Source organism: Oncorhynchus mykiss, chromosome 26 (genome assembly GCF_013265735.2).
Source record: "Oncorhynchus mykiss isolate Arlee chromosome 26, USDA_OmykA_1.1, whole genome shotgun sequence".
Classification (NCBI taxonomy): domain Eukaryota; kingdom Metazoa; phylum Chordata; class Actinopteri; order Salmoniformes; family Salmonidae; genus Oncorhynchus; species Oncorhynchus mykiss.
This window is the reverse complement of record NC_048590.1, coordinates 46,497,890-46,514,019: the sequence shown is the minus strand read 5'-3', so window position 1 is coordinate 46,514,019 and position 16,130 is coordinate 46,497,890. Positions and strand designations below refer to the sequence as shown.

The 16,130-nt window shown below is 44.3% G+C and overlaps 2 protein-coding genes across 2 annotated transcripts; both read right to left on the bottom strand.

The window, feature by feature from the left end:
• Nucleotides 1-42: 42 nt before the first annotated feature.
• Nucleotides 43-12,229, bottom strand: LOC110526733 (transaldolase). The gene is made up of 8 exons (XM_036963426.1): nt 11,992-12,229; nt 7,665-7,788; nt 5,297-5,404; nt 4,752-4,883; nt 4,305-4,480; nt 3,924-4,121; nt 731-876; nt 43-493 (listed from the first exon to the last, which is right to left on the bottom strand). The coding sequence occupies exons 1-8, from the start codon at nt 12,089-12,091 to the stop codon at nt 461-463; spliced, it is 1,017 nt and encodes a 338-aa protein (XP_036819321.1). The 5' UTR covers nt 12,092-12,229; the 3' UTR covers nt 43-460.
• Nucleotides 12,230-12,897: 668 nt separating this feature from the next.
• LOC110526101 (zinc finger protein 664) lies at nt 12,898-15,181 on the bottom strand. The gene is made up of 2 exons (XM_021606724.2): nt 14,877-15,181; nt 12,898-14,578 (listed from the first exon to the last, which is right to left on the bottom strand). Exons 1-2 carry the CDS (start codon nt 15,070-15,072, stop codon nt 13,752-13,754), a joined length of 1,023 nt encoding a protein of 340 aa, XP_021462399.1. The 5' UTR covers nt 15,073-15,181; the 3' UTR covers nt 12,898-13,751.
• Nucleotides 15,182-16,130: the final 949 nt, after the last annotated feature.

The window sequence follows — 16,130 nt, the reverse complement described above, 5'->3', positions numbered from 1 at the left end:
ACCCACTCCTGGCTTAGTGAAACATTCAGGACAGAACACAGGTTCACTGAGGAAAGAGTTTAATTTGTGAAACTGTCACATCATTTTCCTGAGGAATGTTCATAATTGTTACAGTTTGAAGTTGTTTTTCTAGATCACTAAAGGGCTGATGCGTAAAAAGACTGGACCGAGCCAGTCCGTTGTGTTCGTTCCTCTGACCAAATCACCAGTGCTGCAAGTAACAAAAACAGCATTGCATCAGTGCTGGATTCACAATTTAAATCAATCTCTGCATTGAGTAAAGACAAAAATACAGTAAATTAGAGTCAATCCAGGCCTATAGTGGCAAGTCATTCATGTTGAGGGGGTCCCACTTTGGGGGTCAGGGGAGGTGGGAGAGTTGGTCCCTTGGGGCCCCAGTGGTGGTTGTTGCACAACAGTCTTCGTTTCCTGCTGGGAGGGTTGAACATCTGGTCCCTCTTTACTGGCCGTTCTTCACATTCAGCATCTTCTCCTGTGGAGGGAAACAACCATATGAACGGAAACAAAGGCAAGGGAACTTAATTGTCGACGTGTCACCTGCAGGACACCATGTCCAGTATTACTTTGTTCCAAACAAGTCCTAAAAACATTAAGATCAGTCAATAGTTTTTGCTGTTCCTACATGGACTTTCCGCCAGACTCCACCTCCTGCTACTTTACAGGTCATTCAGAAATATTTACAACCTCAGCGCTCCCGTCACGGTCTCACCTTGATCATGGTCTCCAGCTTGATGGCGTCGGCAGCGAACTTGCGGATGCCGTCCGAGAGCTTCTCCACGGCCATGCGGTCCTCGTTGTGTTGCCAGCGGAATTCTTTCTCATCCAGGTGAACCTTCTCCAAATCACAGGCCTTGGCTAAACAGGGGACAAAAAAGTGAGATGTAAGGAATTGCCATTAGTTTAATTCATCCTTGGTCCAATGTGATTATGTTGTCCCCGTCCCCAGGCCTTTGAAGGACTGGTAGTATGGCTGCAATCTACCAGAATGCTTACGGCATATGGTTTTACTTAGAGAGGAGCTCATTATCCCCTCAATGGTTTCAGGTGTATAATGAAGGAAACAATGTCTGCACTGGGATGCAGGATAAATACCCCTTTTCAATGCAGACCTGGCCCAGGGGAAGAGACATGAGCATCCATTTAAGAAGCCTCAAAGATAAAGCAGACATTGAAATACACAGGAGTTCCTAAATACATAATGAATTTGGTTTTGCTCTGTAGGTTTGTGAACTACAGCCATTGTTGCCCACGGTTCAAATTGTTGAGACTAATAAACAAAATGGTTATGAAACATTCCTACTCAGAGACTGCATAACCAATGTTGAAGGGGCTTCAGCAAGTTCTCCTTAGGAGGGGTCTAACAAACTTGGTCTTTGACCTGCTAGTGTGTAACAGTAACTTATGGGGCTCAGATGCTACCGCAAGGGGTCACCCAAGTAGACCTACTTCACCAGCTTTCCTTGAACTGCATGACAGTTCGCACCAATTCAAATTGTTCTTAAAATAAAGTTTAATTGAACAAAACTCAAGTTTTAAAAGTAGCCAAAATATTTGGCTTGAATTAGTGCTTATTCATACAGTACATGGTTACCCTCTGCTTTCTGAGGAAACATTGTGTCTGGTGCATGACACCCACATCCCTCCCATCAGCCCCTTGTTCCCATCTGACGCTTTGAGCAGGTTAACATTCAAAACAAAGCCGGAGTGTGAGAACGCAGATTACAGTCACAGCATTGTGTAGGAGTCCTGAAGATACAATCTAGAGTTAAAGTATAAGGGAAGAGAGCTTCTTCCATGTGCTTAGATAACATGTAACCCTCTGTCACAACCATGATACATCACTGATAGTATATTTACTGCATCACTGAACCCATATGATGCAGTGAGAGTTCCATTAGAATATGAACCAATGTTATAACGACACCGGCATGGACCAGACCTGAGATGGAACACCATTTGAAACACTTCAAATACTTTCAGAGTTCACACTAGACTGCCTGGGGTGCAATATGTTCAGGGTTTGCAGTTAACACTATTCTATTGGTTCATTAAGCCAGACAAACACCGGTAACATATTGGAAACCAGGCCTGACATCTACACAAAAATCTGTGCCCAAGAAAGCAAAGATGCCTAAATGACTACCGCCCAGTAGCACTCACATCAGTAGCCATGAAGTACTTTGAAAAGGCCAGTCATCCCAGGAACCCTAGACCAGGGATGGGCAAACATAGGCCTGAGGGCCACATCAGGATTTTGAATTTGAGGGCTGCCTTTTGGGGGACCAATGGTCTGTTAAAAATCTATTTGTGGGGGCCTCCCGAGTGGCGCAGCAGTCTAAGGCACTGCGTTGCAGGGCTCGAGGTGTCACTACAGCCCTGGGTTTGATCCCAAGCCCTGTCACAGGTGGCCGTGACTGGAGACCCATGAGGCAGCGCACAATTGGCAGGTCAAGATTCCCTTGTCCCATCATGCTCTAGCGACTCGTGGCAGGCTGGACGCATGCACGCTGACAGTCACCAGGTGTACGGCGTTTCCTCTGACACATTGCTGCGGCTGGCTTTGGTTTAAAAACAGGCATTGTGTCAAGAAGCAGTGTGGCTTGGCCGGGTCGAGTTTGAGGACGCACGGCTCTCAACTGTCGCCTCTTGAGACCTTACGGGAGTTGCAGTGATGGGACAAGACCAACTACCAATTGGATACCACAAAATTGGGGAAACGGGGTCATATTCATAAAAAAATATTTTTTAAATCTCACGGGCCAGATTGAGATGCCCAGGGCCTGCACTTTGCCCCAGACCCACTCCAATTCACATACAGATGCAAGCTATTGCACTCCACACTGTCGTTGCAAAACCTGGTCAAAAGGACCACCTACAAAGCTAAGGACCCTGGGACAAAACACCTCCATCTGCAACTGGATCCTGGACCTCCAGGTGGCAATGGTAGGCAACACATCTGCCACACTGATCCCCAGTGGTGCGTGCTCAGTCCCCTCCTGTACTCCCATGACTGCTTGGCCAAGCACAACGCCAACACCAGCCTTAAGTTTACCGAGGTCAGAGACTGGCCGTGTGGTGCCAGGACAACAACCTCTCCCTCAACGTGCTCAAGACAAAGGATATGATTGTGGATGACAGGAGAGGCCCGAGCACACCCCCATTCTCATCGACGGGGCTGTAGGTGAGCAGGTTAAGAATGTCAAGGTCCTTGGTGTCCACAGCACCAAATTATCATGGTCCAGACACCAAGACAGTTGAGGGCACGACCCCCCCCCCCCCCCCCCCCAGAGACTGAAAATTTGGCATTGGTCCCCAGATCCTCAAAGTTCAAGAGCTACACCGTCGAGAGCATGGTTGTGTCACCGCCTGGTATAGCAACTGCTCGGCAGCCGACCATAAAGGCGCTACAGAGGGTAGTGCGTACGGCCCAGTATGTCACTGAGGCCAAGCTTCCTGCCATCCAGGATCTATACACGAGGCGGTGTCAGATGAAGGTCACCCACCCCCAAAAATTGTCAGACTCCAGTCACCCTAGTCAGACTGTTCACTGCTACTGTACTGGGGCACCAAGTCCAAAAGGCTCCTTAATAGTTTCTACCCCACGCCTTAAGACTGCTGAACAATCAAATGGCCACCAGGACTGTTTTGATGGACTAACCTGTACCCCCGCACATTGGCTCGGGACGGATACCCCCTGTATATAGCCTCATTGTTATTTTTTTTAGTAAATGTCATCTTAACTGCATTGTTGGATAGATGCTTATAAGTAAGCATTTCACAGTATTCAGCACATCTAACAACCACAATGTGCTAGCAAAACACATGTTCATTCTCAACTGTTCCAGGGAGGGGCAGTGAGGTCATACTAGTATCCTGTAGGGGGTAGCAATGAGTCCTGTTACCTTTCTGAACCGTGAGCATTGGTGTGACTGTGCTGTGGTCTTTGCTCAGCTCTCCCAGTAGGCCGGGGGAAATGGTAAGCAGGTCACAGCCGGCCAAGGCCTTGACCTCCCCGGTGTTCCTGAATGAAGCTCCCATCACCACCGTGGTATAGTCATACTTCTTGTAGTGGTTGTAGATCTTGGTCACACTGATCACACCTGAGGGAAGAAAACAAAATAATGTTTATGCCTAATAAAGCCACTCCAGTGCAGTAATGAAGTCAATACACCCATGTCACCAGGCATCTTATTTATACTCGTAAGGTCTGGGACTGTTGAGGACAACCTAAAGTTTAGAAGCTAACACTCATGCTATCAAATGGTGGCTCAGTCAGCCCATACCTGGGTCCTCATGGGCCTCGTAGCTCTTCTGGTCAGTGTTCTCCTTGTACCAGTCCATGATACGGCCCACAAAGGGTGAAATGAGGGTGACTTTGGCCTCGGCGCAGGCCACTGCCTGGGCGAAGGAGAACAGCAGGGTCATGTTGCAGTGGACCCCGTGCTTCTCCTCTAGCTCCCTGCAGGTACACACACATTGACAGGCACATTAAAGGACAGTTAACAGCAGAGCTTCACTGTGCTTCCATGGCTGTCAAAGCCAACATTTCTTAGATTGACACTAAAATTATTTCTAGGTTGGAGGCAAATTGTTTAACCATTTGCATCAAATTACAGTTTTGGCAAAACAAACATGTTTTGAAAATATTCTACTTTACTGTGACAAAATGCCTCTAAGGTAGATGACTCATGTCCTCCCCCCCCCCCCCCCCCCCCATCCCCATCTCACACCTGCCAGCCTGGATGCCTTCCCATGTTGAGGAGAGCTTGATGAGAACACGGTCCTTCTTGATACCAGCCTCTTCATACAAGGCAATGAGCCCCAGGGCCCGAGACACCATCTCATCCTTATCGTACGAAAGCCTAATGTCAAGTGGAAGAGGTTGAGTTAGTCGATCTAAATATTAAACGCTTACTATTTGGTAGAGCCGTTTTATGTGGACTCCATACCAGTCATTTGAGTCTGAGGCTCTGCTGTGAACGTGAAAGACTTTGTTCAGTGAGAGAGTCAACTTAAAGGATCAATTTGCTACCCTGATCTGTAAAGGCTCCAGGTTGCATTTGAGGCACCAAGTCTATTCAGCTACTTTGTGGAATCAAATGTCTTTACCTGTAATTTCATATGAAACATTCCCCATAGCCATTATCAATTTCTATGTTCAGACGTTTATATTGAAAATGTATGAGTGGGTGTTATTCTGATAGCTGGTGTCGACAGATAAAACACGTCATGAGCGACTTGTGTAGGCCCGAGCGGCGCAGGAGGCTTCCTGTACCTGGCGTCTACCTCCGTGGAGACCCTGCCTGGGATCTTCTTCAGGATCTCCAGGCCGAAGCTCACAAACAGCTTGTCCATGGTGTTGGTGACCTGCTCCTCTTCAGATCTGATGAGACACAGGAACAGGATACTGGTGAGGTGCAATACCTCAAGCATAGCAAACATGTGAGCATAGCTTTCAGCAGTAGACTAAGGATTTATTAACCAAGTAATCACTTGGAGTACACCAGACATTGAGTTGCACCCCCACCTCCTTAACCAGTCTGCTCCCTGTCTACACTGATTTTATTTAACCAGGTAGGCAAGTTGAGAACAAGTTCTCATTTACAACTGCGACCTGGCCAAGAAAGCAAAGCAGTTCGACAGAGTTACACATGGAGTAAAACATACAGTAGCAAAATAAGTCTATATACAATGTGAGCAAATGAGGTGAGATAAGGGAGGTAAAGGCAATAAATAGGCCATGGTGGTTAAGTAAATACAATATACCAATTAAAACACTGGAATGGTAGATTTGACAGTAGATGTGTGCAAAGTAGAAATACTGGGGTGCAAAATAAATACAGTAGGGGAAGTGGTAGTTGTTTAGGCTATTTACAGATGGGCTATGTACAGGTGCAGTGATCTGTGAGCTGCTCTGACAGTTGGTGCTTAAAGCTAGTGAGGGAGATTAGCGTTTCCAGTTTGAGATTATTGTAGTTCGTTCTAGTCATTGGCAGCAGAGAACTGGAAGGAGAGGCGGCCAAAGGAGGAATTGGCTTTGGGGGTGACAAGTGAGATATACCTGCTGGACCGCGTGCTACGGGTGGGTGCAGCCATGGTGACCAGCGAGCAGAGATAAGGCGGGACTTAACCTAGCAGGGTCTTGTAGATGACCTGGAGCCAGTGCGTTTGGCGACGAGTATGAAGTGAGGGTCAGCCAACGAGAGCGTACAGGTCGCAGTGGTGGTTAGTATATGGGGCTTTGGTGACAACAGATGGCACTGTGATAGACTGCATCCAATTTGTTGAGTAGGGTGTTGGAGGCTCTCTTGTAAATGACAGCACCAAAATCGAGGATCGGTAAGATGGACAGTTTTATGATGGCATGTTTGGCAGCATGAGTGAAGGATGCTTTGTTGCAAAATAAGCCAATTCTAGATTTAACTTTGGATTGGAGATGCTTAATGTGAGTCTGGAAGGAGAGTTTACAGTCTAGCCAGACACCTAGGTATTTGTAGTTCTCCACATATTCTAAGTCAGAACCATCCAGAGTAGTGATGCTGGACGGGCGGGCCGGTAGCATACGGTTGAAGAGCATGGTGTCGTCTGCATAGAGGTGGATCAGTGACTCACCAGCAGCAAGAGCGATATATACAGAGAAGAGTCGGCCCAAGAATTGAACCGTGGCACCCCATAGACTGCCAGAGGCCCAGACAACAGGCTCTAAGATTTGACACTGAACTCTGTCAGATTGAAGTGATTTAACAAGTGACAACATGGGCTCACATCTTTCACCTGGTCAGTCACATGGAAAGAGCAGGTGTTGTTAATGTGCATATTTAAGCAGTAAGACCCAGGGGGTGTGGTATATGGCCAAAATACATCGCAGCTAAGGGCTGTTCTAATGCCCGACACAAGTGTCTGTATACAAACCTTAGCATATTGGCCACATAACAAATCAAGGTGCCTTATTGCAATTAAACTTAAAGTAATCAGAGCAGTAAAAAAATAAAGTTTATACCGGTGGTAGCCAAAGCCAACAGCTGTGGAATGTCTATCAGCATTCAGGGCTCAAACTATCCAGTTTATTAAGTGCTGTAATAAACTTTAAATGTTCATTCACTTTCCAGTATTGATGTTCTCACCTCAATCCTACTCAATGCATTCGATTTGGCATTGATTATTCTCTAAAGTGCACTAGAGGCTTGGAAATACAACATTCTAAACAAGGCAAATAATGAATAGGAAAGCCAAAACTGATGTCTTCAGATTTACTTTAGTGGCATGGAAATATTTGTTCTTTAGACTAAATGATAGGCGCCAGATGCAAATGGTCACTTCAAAGTTGTCAGTCACCAAGACAATGTTCATAACGGGGCGAAGCGACCGTGAAACACATGTAGTTTGCAGGCATGTGCGAGGCAAGGCAGACTGATCAGCACCCTCAGGGCACCTGCATTGTCAACACTTATCTTGAGCAAAGGGAAAACGCCTGGTTCTTTGTTCACTTGAAATCCCATTGTTTAAAAGGGGAGGTCAGTGGAGTCACTGAACTACTACACAAAATGTAGAAGCAGTGCAGAGTTGCAATATGATTACATGAGCTTATTTCACCAATCATTGAAACGGTAGGGGTTGTAAAGTGTTCAGAGTGCCCATCTTACCCGCCCTTGGCGATGCCGTATTTGATGGCCTGGTCGACCAGATGCTGGTAGGCGGCCATCTTGGCAGCAGCCAGGATGAGGGAAGGGTTGGTGGTGGCATCCTGGGGCTTGTACTCTTCAATGGCTGTTCAGAGAAGTGGGAGAGAGACAAGTTAACAGCTCACAACACTAGGTGTTCATAGCCACACTAGACCTACGCATTAAAAATGAGAAGGTGGCCATAGTACTGTTTGTCCATTGAGACACCGTAGCCAGTACACTTCCTCAAAATAATCAGAATGAATCTGAAAAACATTAAATGACAGATTTCTTAGTGATGTTTCTGCCAAGGAGATCTCATACAATTTTACATTAACTGCTTGGTGTAGTATTTCAATGAAAAAGTGTCACTTGTTGAACAACAAACTTTGAAGAAACCCCACTGTTGACCAATCACCTACAAGTGGGCGTAGACTTTTGCTCCAAACTTCAGCTTGCCGCCAGAAAAGTCCAAAAATGAACAAAAACATAATGCAGGAACTCAACCGAACTGTTTCATCTGGGAAGCCTGCGGACGCCTTCAGTCCCAAGGTACATACAAGCCTTCATAGGACACAACTTCATTCACCAATCTTATCCTGAGATGTGTAGCTGTGTAATAACTCAGTAAAAGGTCTATGCAGATATTGCTTATGCCCATTTTGAATAGTCACTTATACAGGAGAGAGAACTAGAGAACTCTGGATGGTCAAGAAGCACTGGTCTCAAACAGTGACCTCTGCTGTAGATACAAGCCAACAGTTTCCTCAACTAAAGAACATGGGAGGAAAAACAGCCCATTGTGTACCTGCAACCCTGCAGTAGAAGAATGACACCAGATGTTTAAATTAAACATTCAAGGTTAAATCCCTTTAGGCTGTGAGGTAGCCTAGTAATGAAGCATCCTAGGAGGTCTAATACAGAGTGCAACATTGGGGTAAATTTGAATGAAAAAACAAAGTACTTTACCTTTATTTAATTAGGCAAGTTAGTTAAGAACAAATTCTTATTTTCCAATGACTGCCTAGGAACAGTGGGTTAACTAGCTTGTCAGCTCGGGGATTCGATCTTGCAACCTTTCGGTTACTAGTCCAACGTGCTAACCACTAGGCTACACCAATTGTTTTGCTTTTCCTACTTTGCACTGGAGGGCCTTTACTATAGCCTTGTTAGCCTACGGTCAGGGTACTCGCCAGTTACAGTTTTGATTAGTATACTGCCATCATTGTGATATGCCATGTCAGCTACACTGAGGGAGGCCTGTGGCGATGGGCTTTAGACCAGCTGGCCAAGCTTCTGCCACTGACAGGGAGTAGGCAACACAATGAAGCACAAAGGCCCCCTGTGTTTCTCTGAAAACAACTAACACATTCTAGGCTCTCACCATCTCATTCTGGTCAAATACCCTACTCTTTTAGCCAGTCCTTATGGCTGGATCTGTCACATGCAGCAATTTGCAATCCATTCCCACAGCCACCCATGTTATCACCATTATGTATTACTGGCAGTGATTAAACAATCCAAAATAGCATATCCAAACAAGCCGTTTGTGAATGAACAGTACAAACTTCTGGTAACTGAATTATCTGTTGGAGGTCTTTGGAGAAAGATTGGATAACCAGGCAGTCAGAAAATATTGTGTTTGTGGAAAAACATGCAGACAATTCTCCACATCAAGAGCTTTGGATTCACTTTATCAAGACAGATTGTGTAGCTGTTCAATGAGAGCTTGAGGCATACCCCAGGGGGTCAGATATGTGGATTAAGCCTGCACTTCAAATACCTGGTAGTTATATAGAATGTATGTATTAATAAGACCCACCCAATTAGAAACCAAAGTTCCTGTCCTTTTCACTATAGTTCAATGATTATGTGCCACATCTGCAATTACCACAGTGCAGTAACACCGAGTTAGAGTGTGCAGTAACACCGAGTTAGAGTGTGCAGTAACACCGAGTTAGAGTGTGCAGTAACACCGAGTTAGAGTGTGCAGTAACACCGAGTTAGAGTGTGCAGTAACACCGAGTTAGAGTGTGCAGTAACACCGAGTTAGAGTGTGCAGTAACACCGAGTTAGAGTGTGCAGTAACACCGAGTTAGAGTGTGCAGTAACACCGAGTTAGAGTGTGCAGTAACACCGAGTTAGAGTGTGCAGTAACCACACAGATTACAAAAGTAGTTAGAGTAACATGGCATGTTAAAAGGGCAACCTCAGGCTAAAGTGTTCCTGCAATTTGTATACTACTTCCCATTTGTTATGCACACCAGATGACTGCCATGCATAAACACTAGTGACCATGTGTTTCCCACATGGTTCAGGAAGAGTCCAGGGTTGCACTTTTAACCAAGGGACAAAAAAAAAAAAAAAAGGGTTGCTCAGTTTGAACAGGCTTGTGCTTGCAACCAGTCAATATGACAGATGCCATGTGTGGGTTTTACAACATGTAAGGATAAGTAGATGCCATGTGTGTTCCTTTGAGAAAAGTTATGAGGCACTTTTCATTGATTGTTTCTTTTAGTAATTCTCATAGCAGAAACCCTCATGTCTGTTGGTGAGGTCTTTTCTTGAAGGAATAAGGCTTAGCTAAATCAGTCCTGTCATGTAAGCCTACACAGAGACCAACCCTAAGATAAGACACACTAACCACCCCCATTTGAACAAAGACAGCAACTGGCAAGATAAAGCATGTTCTGTGCCAATGTAATCTGATGCATTTATTCCATTGAAAGAGATTAAATTTACACCCTCCCCATCATTGGGATAACTGAGGAATTGTACAACTTACCGAGCTGTTCACCATTCTGCATGCCAGCAAAATATTGTCAATGAGAACACTTAAAAGCCATCACGAGTCAGCTTAAATAATTTAGCTATGTTAAGGTAGACAAGGTATTAAGCTTTGCAATATGGACAAACATCCATATATCACACTATATTCCAGACAAGAGTTTATTGAACTTGATCAAGTTTGAAAGTGATTGTTCCTGTTTTAATCCTACTGGTATGACCCACAGGTAAAATGACTGTAGCACCACGAGAAGAGCAACATACAATACTAACTGGTGTGGTTCAACTGTCCTTCAGTATTGCAGTTAGAGTTTCACAGTCTTCAAACCAGTTGACCAATGAATGCACTGCATCGCACAAGAGTTGGCCAGTGAGGTCCTTTCACAATGGGATTTGGCCAAGGGCACCCTTTCACAACATGGAAATCAGGCCTATGGGTACATCAAGGTTCCTTTCACCACAATGCTGAGGCATGAAGCAAGGTCACAGATAACTTGGTCAATCTTCAGAATCATAGACCATTTGAGTGACTGGTCCTATAGACACATTATTCAGGTTCCTGCAACAGTGTATTTTCTATAGAGAGCAAAAACATTTGAAAATAACCCTGTCCTAAAGACTACTGCATTCAGGGAACAAAACCTGTGAAGCTCCAACACCCCTTCACTTATCCTGAGAATAAACATTCTGTGTAGACTGAAGCAGCATGTCATCAAAGCCTATCCACTTAGTGTGCCCCATTTCAGCCTGGTTAACATTACCCTGTGGCAGGTAAACCGTTTCTGTCTTGTCATCCTGACTTGCAGTGCAAGCATGAAGAAATGTTTGGTTTACACCACAATGGAACTAACGGATTACATCATTCCTACTTCCTTATTCAAACGGAAGAGGAACCAGTTATCTTAATCTGGGAGACAGTAATGTCAGTCGAGGGCAGTGAACATGGCATTTGTATAAATCATATATAGCTAACCAACTACGCTGAACGGTCTTTTAGGTAGTCCTCTGCATTTAGTGTTATTTTACTAAAACCCATTAGTTTCACGTGGGAGAACCAATGTTGAGTAGTTGGGCGTGACAGCGTTAACGTGCGTGCCCTGACAGGAGTAAGTCATTGTTTTAAAATTGCAATTCCTGTTTGATAGCTCACAACGTCTTCTAAATTAGACAACACCTGAAAATAGAAACGCATAACTATATAGTTCCCATAGTTAATCAACATTAGCGACCAAGTTGCAATGCATGGAACGTGCAAGAGCCGTGGTCATAACTAGCTAACGTTAGCCACAAGTGCAGTAAATTAATTATTAGCCAAACATGATACGACAGCTAGCTAGCAACATTAATTTAAAAGCTAAAAACATAGAAGTTTATCGGAATTAATATTCGAGCAGACTACGATAAGTAGATAACGTTGACGCAGCTATAAACCTTGCAACATGTTACATCAATGTGTTCTAGCGAATGCCTGTCTAGCCTTGGCTAGTAGCGTTAGTGTATAGCGGTCAATCCAATCTGTTACCGTTGAAGTCTCCGGTGTCCGCCACGACCACCGTGTGTTTCTTCAGCTGCTCCAACGCCGACTCCATCTTTCGCCGTTTGTCTGGTGACACACTAGACATGATGAAGGGAAACAAGAGAGCTTTTATATTCACAAAGCACGTGAGACAGACGGAATTTTGGATCGACGAAAGCGCGGTGTGGACGGCGGCGCTCGGGAGCTGGAGAGACAGGGGCGCGCACGTTGGCTGTTTGAAATCGGTTTGAAGCAACAAGTTGCTCTCGTCCAATGGAGAACGATACTTGCTCTCACGCCTCGTACTGCTACTTGAATTGACCAATAGAATGACTTGTCGGGGAAGTAGTTCATAGACTTCTTGTGCATATTTAAGGTGCATGCATCAGGTGTTGTACACAGTATGTCTTTTTTCATTGCTCTGATTATGAAAACATACTAAAAGCAAAGACACTCAAAGGAAAATACCAAGATTGTTGGTTGTGTCAAGAGGTTGTAGGCTCATGCACTTCATATTTGAATAGATGAATATAATGTAGTACAAAGTCCATCTGTAATAGATAACGATATAATCTGTAATGAATGAACAAAATCTTACCTACATAACTTGATAAACTACATATTAGTTTACAATATTTAGCTGAGCTGAAGAACTCATGACACTGTTGAACAAGTCAGCCACGCACAGAAGTAATGGGGAACATTCAGTTTGACTATAAAATTCAAGTATGGAATGCAATTATCTACTTTATCTACGTAAATCATACATGATAAAGTGGGTTATATAAACAAATGAAAAAGCTAACATTTATAATAAAGATAACAATAATAAAAAACAACATAACTATTTTGCCTTGATAGATGTCTTTGTGTATGTATATTCAGAGTACATACAGGATATGACAAACAGTGTGTTGGACAGTATGTCCCTTTAGTTCATTGCTCTGATTAACAACCTAACATTAGGCCTGACAAAACATCTCAAACGAAAATACCAGGGTCCGGTTTCCCGAATACAGGTTAAACCTAGTCCTGGATTCAAAATCATTCTTGTTGAAGAGATTGTTGAAAGTATGTTATGATCCAGGACTAGGCATAATCTGGATCTGTAAAAACAACCCCAAGAGTTTGGTCACATGGCAATGAGTTAGTTGCAGGCTTCTGCACTTGCTTTAGCGAGGGATTTGGGACTGTTTCAGAATTGGGCAGCAGGTAGCCTCGGGGTTACAGTGTTGGGCCAGCAACTGAAAGGTCACTGGGTTGAATCCCGGAGCCGACAAGGTGAAAGAAATCTGTTGCTGGGCCCTTGAGCAAGGTGCTTAACCCAATTGCCCCAGGGGAGCTGGACAATGGTGACCCTGGCCGTGACCCCACTCACTGAGGGTGTCTTAGGGGCAGTTGGGATATGCAACAAACACGTTTCTATTACACACTTGTGTGCAACAGGACAAATAAGACCCCCCCCAAAAAGTATTATTATTTAATTCTATCAATGTCGGCACAGAGTTTGAAAGCCCCCAGTATATCCACTTTAATGTCAAGTAACAACAATACATGATGATTGTCATCTGGTAGATCTTGGTGTTAGAGCAGTGTCCTGAAAGAAAGCAACTGTTCTGTAGAAGAGATTTACAACACACAAAATTGCATGAATGAATGACAGCGATAGTCAGAGAAATTGTCTAAGGCACACGCAGATGGTACCAAGGTAAGATATGTCCTGTGCTGTTTGTCATTATCACATAAACGAACAGGAGTCCCTAAGGCTAGCAGGGATCTGGGCTTTCCTCACTGCTCTGCAATTGAACCTTCTTATGAACAGTCCTCATATGTTTCTTCAAGGTTGTCATCTGACTGAAGCATTTTCCGCAACTGTCACACCTAAAAGGCTTTTCTCCCGTGTGAATGCGCTGGTGGCGTTTTAGGTCACTTACTGAAATAAAGCCCTTCTCACAGTCGGCACACCGATAGGGTCTTTCCCCTGTGTGTACCCTCATATGCTCATTCAGTCGGTTTCGCCTGAAGCTTTTGCCACAAACGCTGCACTGGTACGGTTTCTCTCCTGTGTGAGTCCTCATGTGTGTGCCCAGATCCCCCTTGCGGCTGAAGCACTTACCACATTCTTTGCACCAATGTGGCCTCTCCCCTGTGTGAATTCTCTGATGTGTTTTTAAATGGTTGTTATTAGTAAACCTTTTCCTGCACACAGGGCACTTGTATGGTCTATCACCTGTGTGAGCCACCATTGGTGCTCTCAGCTCACTGGTTATCCCAGTGTCAAGAGGACTTTGTCCTTTCTTTGCCTGTGTATGTTTTGACTTTGACATGGTCTGAGAGTTACTGGTTGATTCTGATGCCCCGTAGTCCTCTCCATCGTGATTGGTTTTGATCGGTTCTGTTGAGTTGGTGGGAAGAGAGTCCCTCTTGCTGTTCTTCCCAATTTGGTAAAGGTATGAGCTCTGGGGTGAGTCCTGATCACTGGCACTTTCCACACAGGGGGGAATGAATATGGTCTCTGTGTCCTCTTGATCACTCCACTCCTGCTTAGAGGGAACCTCCTCTCCAGAGACAGAGACAGTGAGCTGCTGGGGGTCTGAAAGGAAAGATGGGGAAGTTACTTACCATTGAGATATATCAACACACTTCAGTTTTACTTCTTCCCCTTAGCTCGCAACACATTTACAGACTAGACTCACACTAACATTATAGAGTGCAGTGAGAAGTGATCCCTATCTAATTCCGATGCCTGATTAGCTAGCTAATAACAATCGAGGTTCAGCACAGTTCAGCAGTCATTAACTAGTCCTATGGTTGTCACAGTTGTCTAACTAGCTAGATAATAATCGTAATAATGTTTACAGAACCATAGGTTGCTGATTCGTGTTACACACCTGGTATTTGTGATTCTCTATCAGGTTTGAAACCGAAATCTAGCAACAGCCTCCGTAGATGGTCGTTCTCCACTTTTGATCTGGAGACTTCTTCCTGGTACGCTGTTATAGTCTTCTCCACTGCCCCGAATATATCCACAGCCGCCGCAGTTAATCGGGCAGTAAGAAACGCATTCAACGAATGTAGTTTAGACATTTTAGGTTTAACAAAGTAATAACATTGAGCCACGACAAAGATTATGGATATATGTGTTGAACAGGACTAGGACGTAAACAGAGAAAAGTAAGAACATTCTGTCGTAAAAAAGTCGTAAACACTGCCTCTGTTTTTTCATGGTTCATTTATTGGCTGAAACGTCGTAACCGACATTGCACTGCCACCTGCTGTACTGGAGTAATAGCCGTTGTTCTTATAGCTCAGTGCACATAGAAAGGACGGGGCAGAATGGGTATGGATGGATTGATTACATTTAGCAGTGATGCTCCATATATGCATCAGCAACTGCTAATGAAGTCACTGAAACCCTTAACAAAGAGTTGCAGTCTGTTTTGGAACGGGTGGCCAGTAATAAACTGGTCCTGAACATCTCTAAAACCAAGAGCATTGTATTTGGTACAAATCATTCCCTAAGTTCTAGACCTCAGCTGAATCTGGTAATGAATGGTGTGGCTGTTGAACAAGTTGAGGAGACTAAATTATTTGGTGCTGGCTAAGAGTTGAGGAGAGACTGACTGCATCACTTCTTCTTTTTATAAGAAACATTAATGTGTTGTAAATTTAAAATTGTTTGCATAGTCAACACACACACACACACACACACACACACACACACACACACACACCACCAGGGGTCTTTTCACAGTCCCCAAATCCAGAACAAATTCAAGAAAGCGTACAGTATTATATAGAGCCATTATTGCATGGAACTCCCTTCCATTTCATATAGCTCAAATGAACAGCAAACCTGGTTTTAAAAAACGGATAGAGCAACACCTCACGGCACAACGCCTCTCTCCTATTTGACCTAGATAGTTTGTATGAATTGATATGTAGGCTACGTGTGCCATTTTTAAATGTATATAGTTCTGGCCTTGTCTATTAATGTTCTCTATTATGTCATGTTTTGCGTGAACCCCAGGAAGAGTAGCTGCTGCTTTCACAACAGCTAATGTGGATCCTAATAAAATACCGTGTACCATAACTCTCCTCGGGACCCACAAACTTTTCACTATTTTGTTGTAGCTGGGAACCAG

Excerpts from the sequence above, each read along its gene's own strand:
- LOC110526733 (XM_036963426.1), bottom strand. The coding sequence starts at position 12,091 with ATGTCTAGTGTGTCACCAGACAAACGGCGAAAGATGGAGTCGGCGTTG. Across the intron at positions 4,884-5,296 it reads TCCACGGAGGTAGACGCCAG|GCTTTCGTACGATAAGGATG; the intron begins GTACAGGAAGCC and ends ACTTGACATTAG. Across the intron at positions 4,122-4,304 it reads CGAGGCCCATGAGGACCCAG|GTGTGATCAGTGTGACCAAG; the intron begins GTATGGGCTGAC and ends TTCTTCCCTCAG.
- LOC110526101 (XM_021606724.2), bottom strand. The coding sequence starts at position 15,072 with ATGTCTAAACTACATTCGTTGAATGCGTTTCTTACTGCCCGATTAACT. Across the intron at positions 14,579-14,876 it reads TAGAGAATCACAAATACCAG|ACCCCCAGCAGCTCACTGTC; the intron begins GTGTGTAACACG and ends CTTTCCTTTCAG.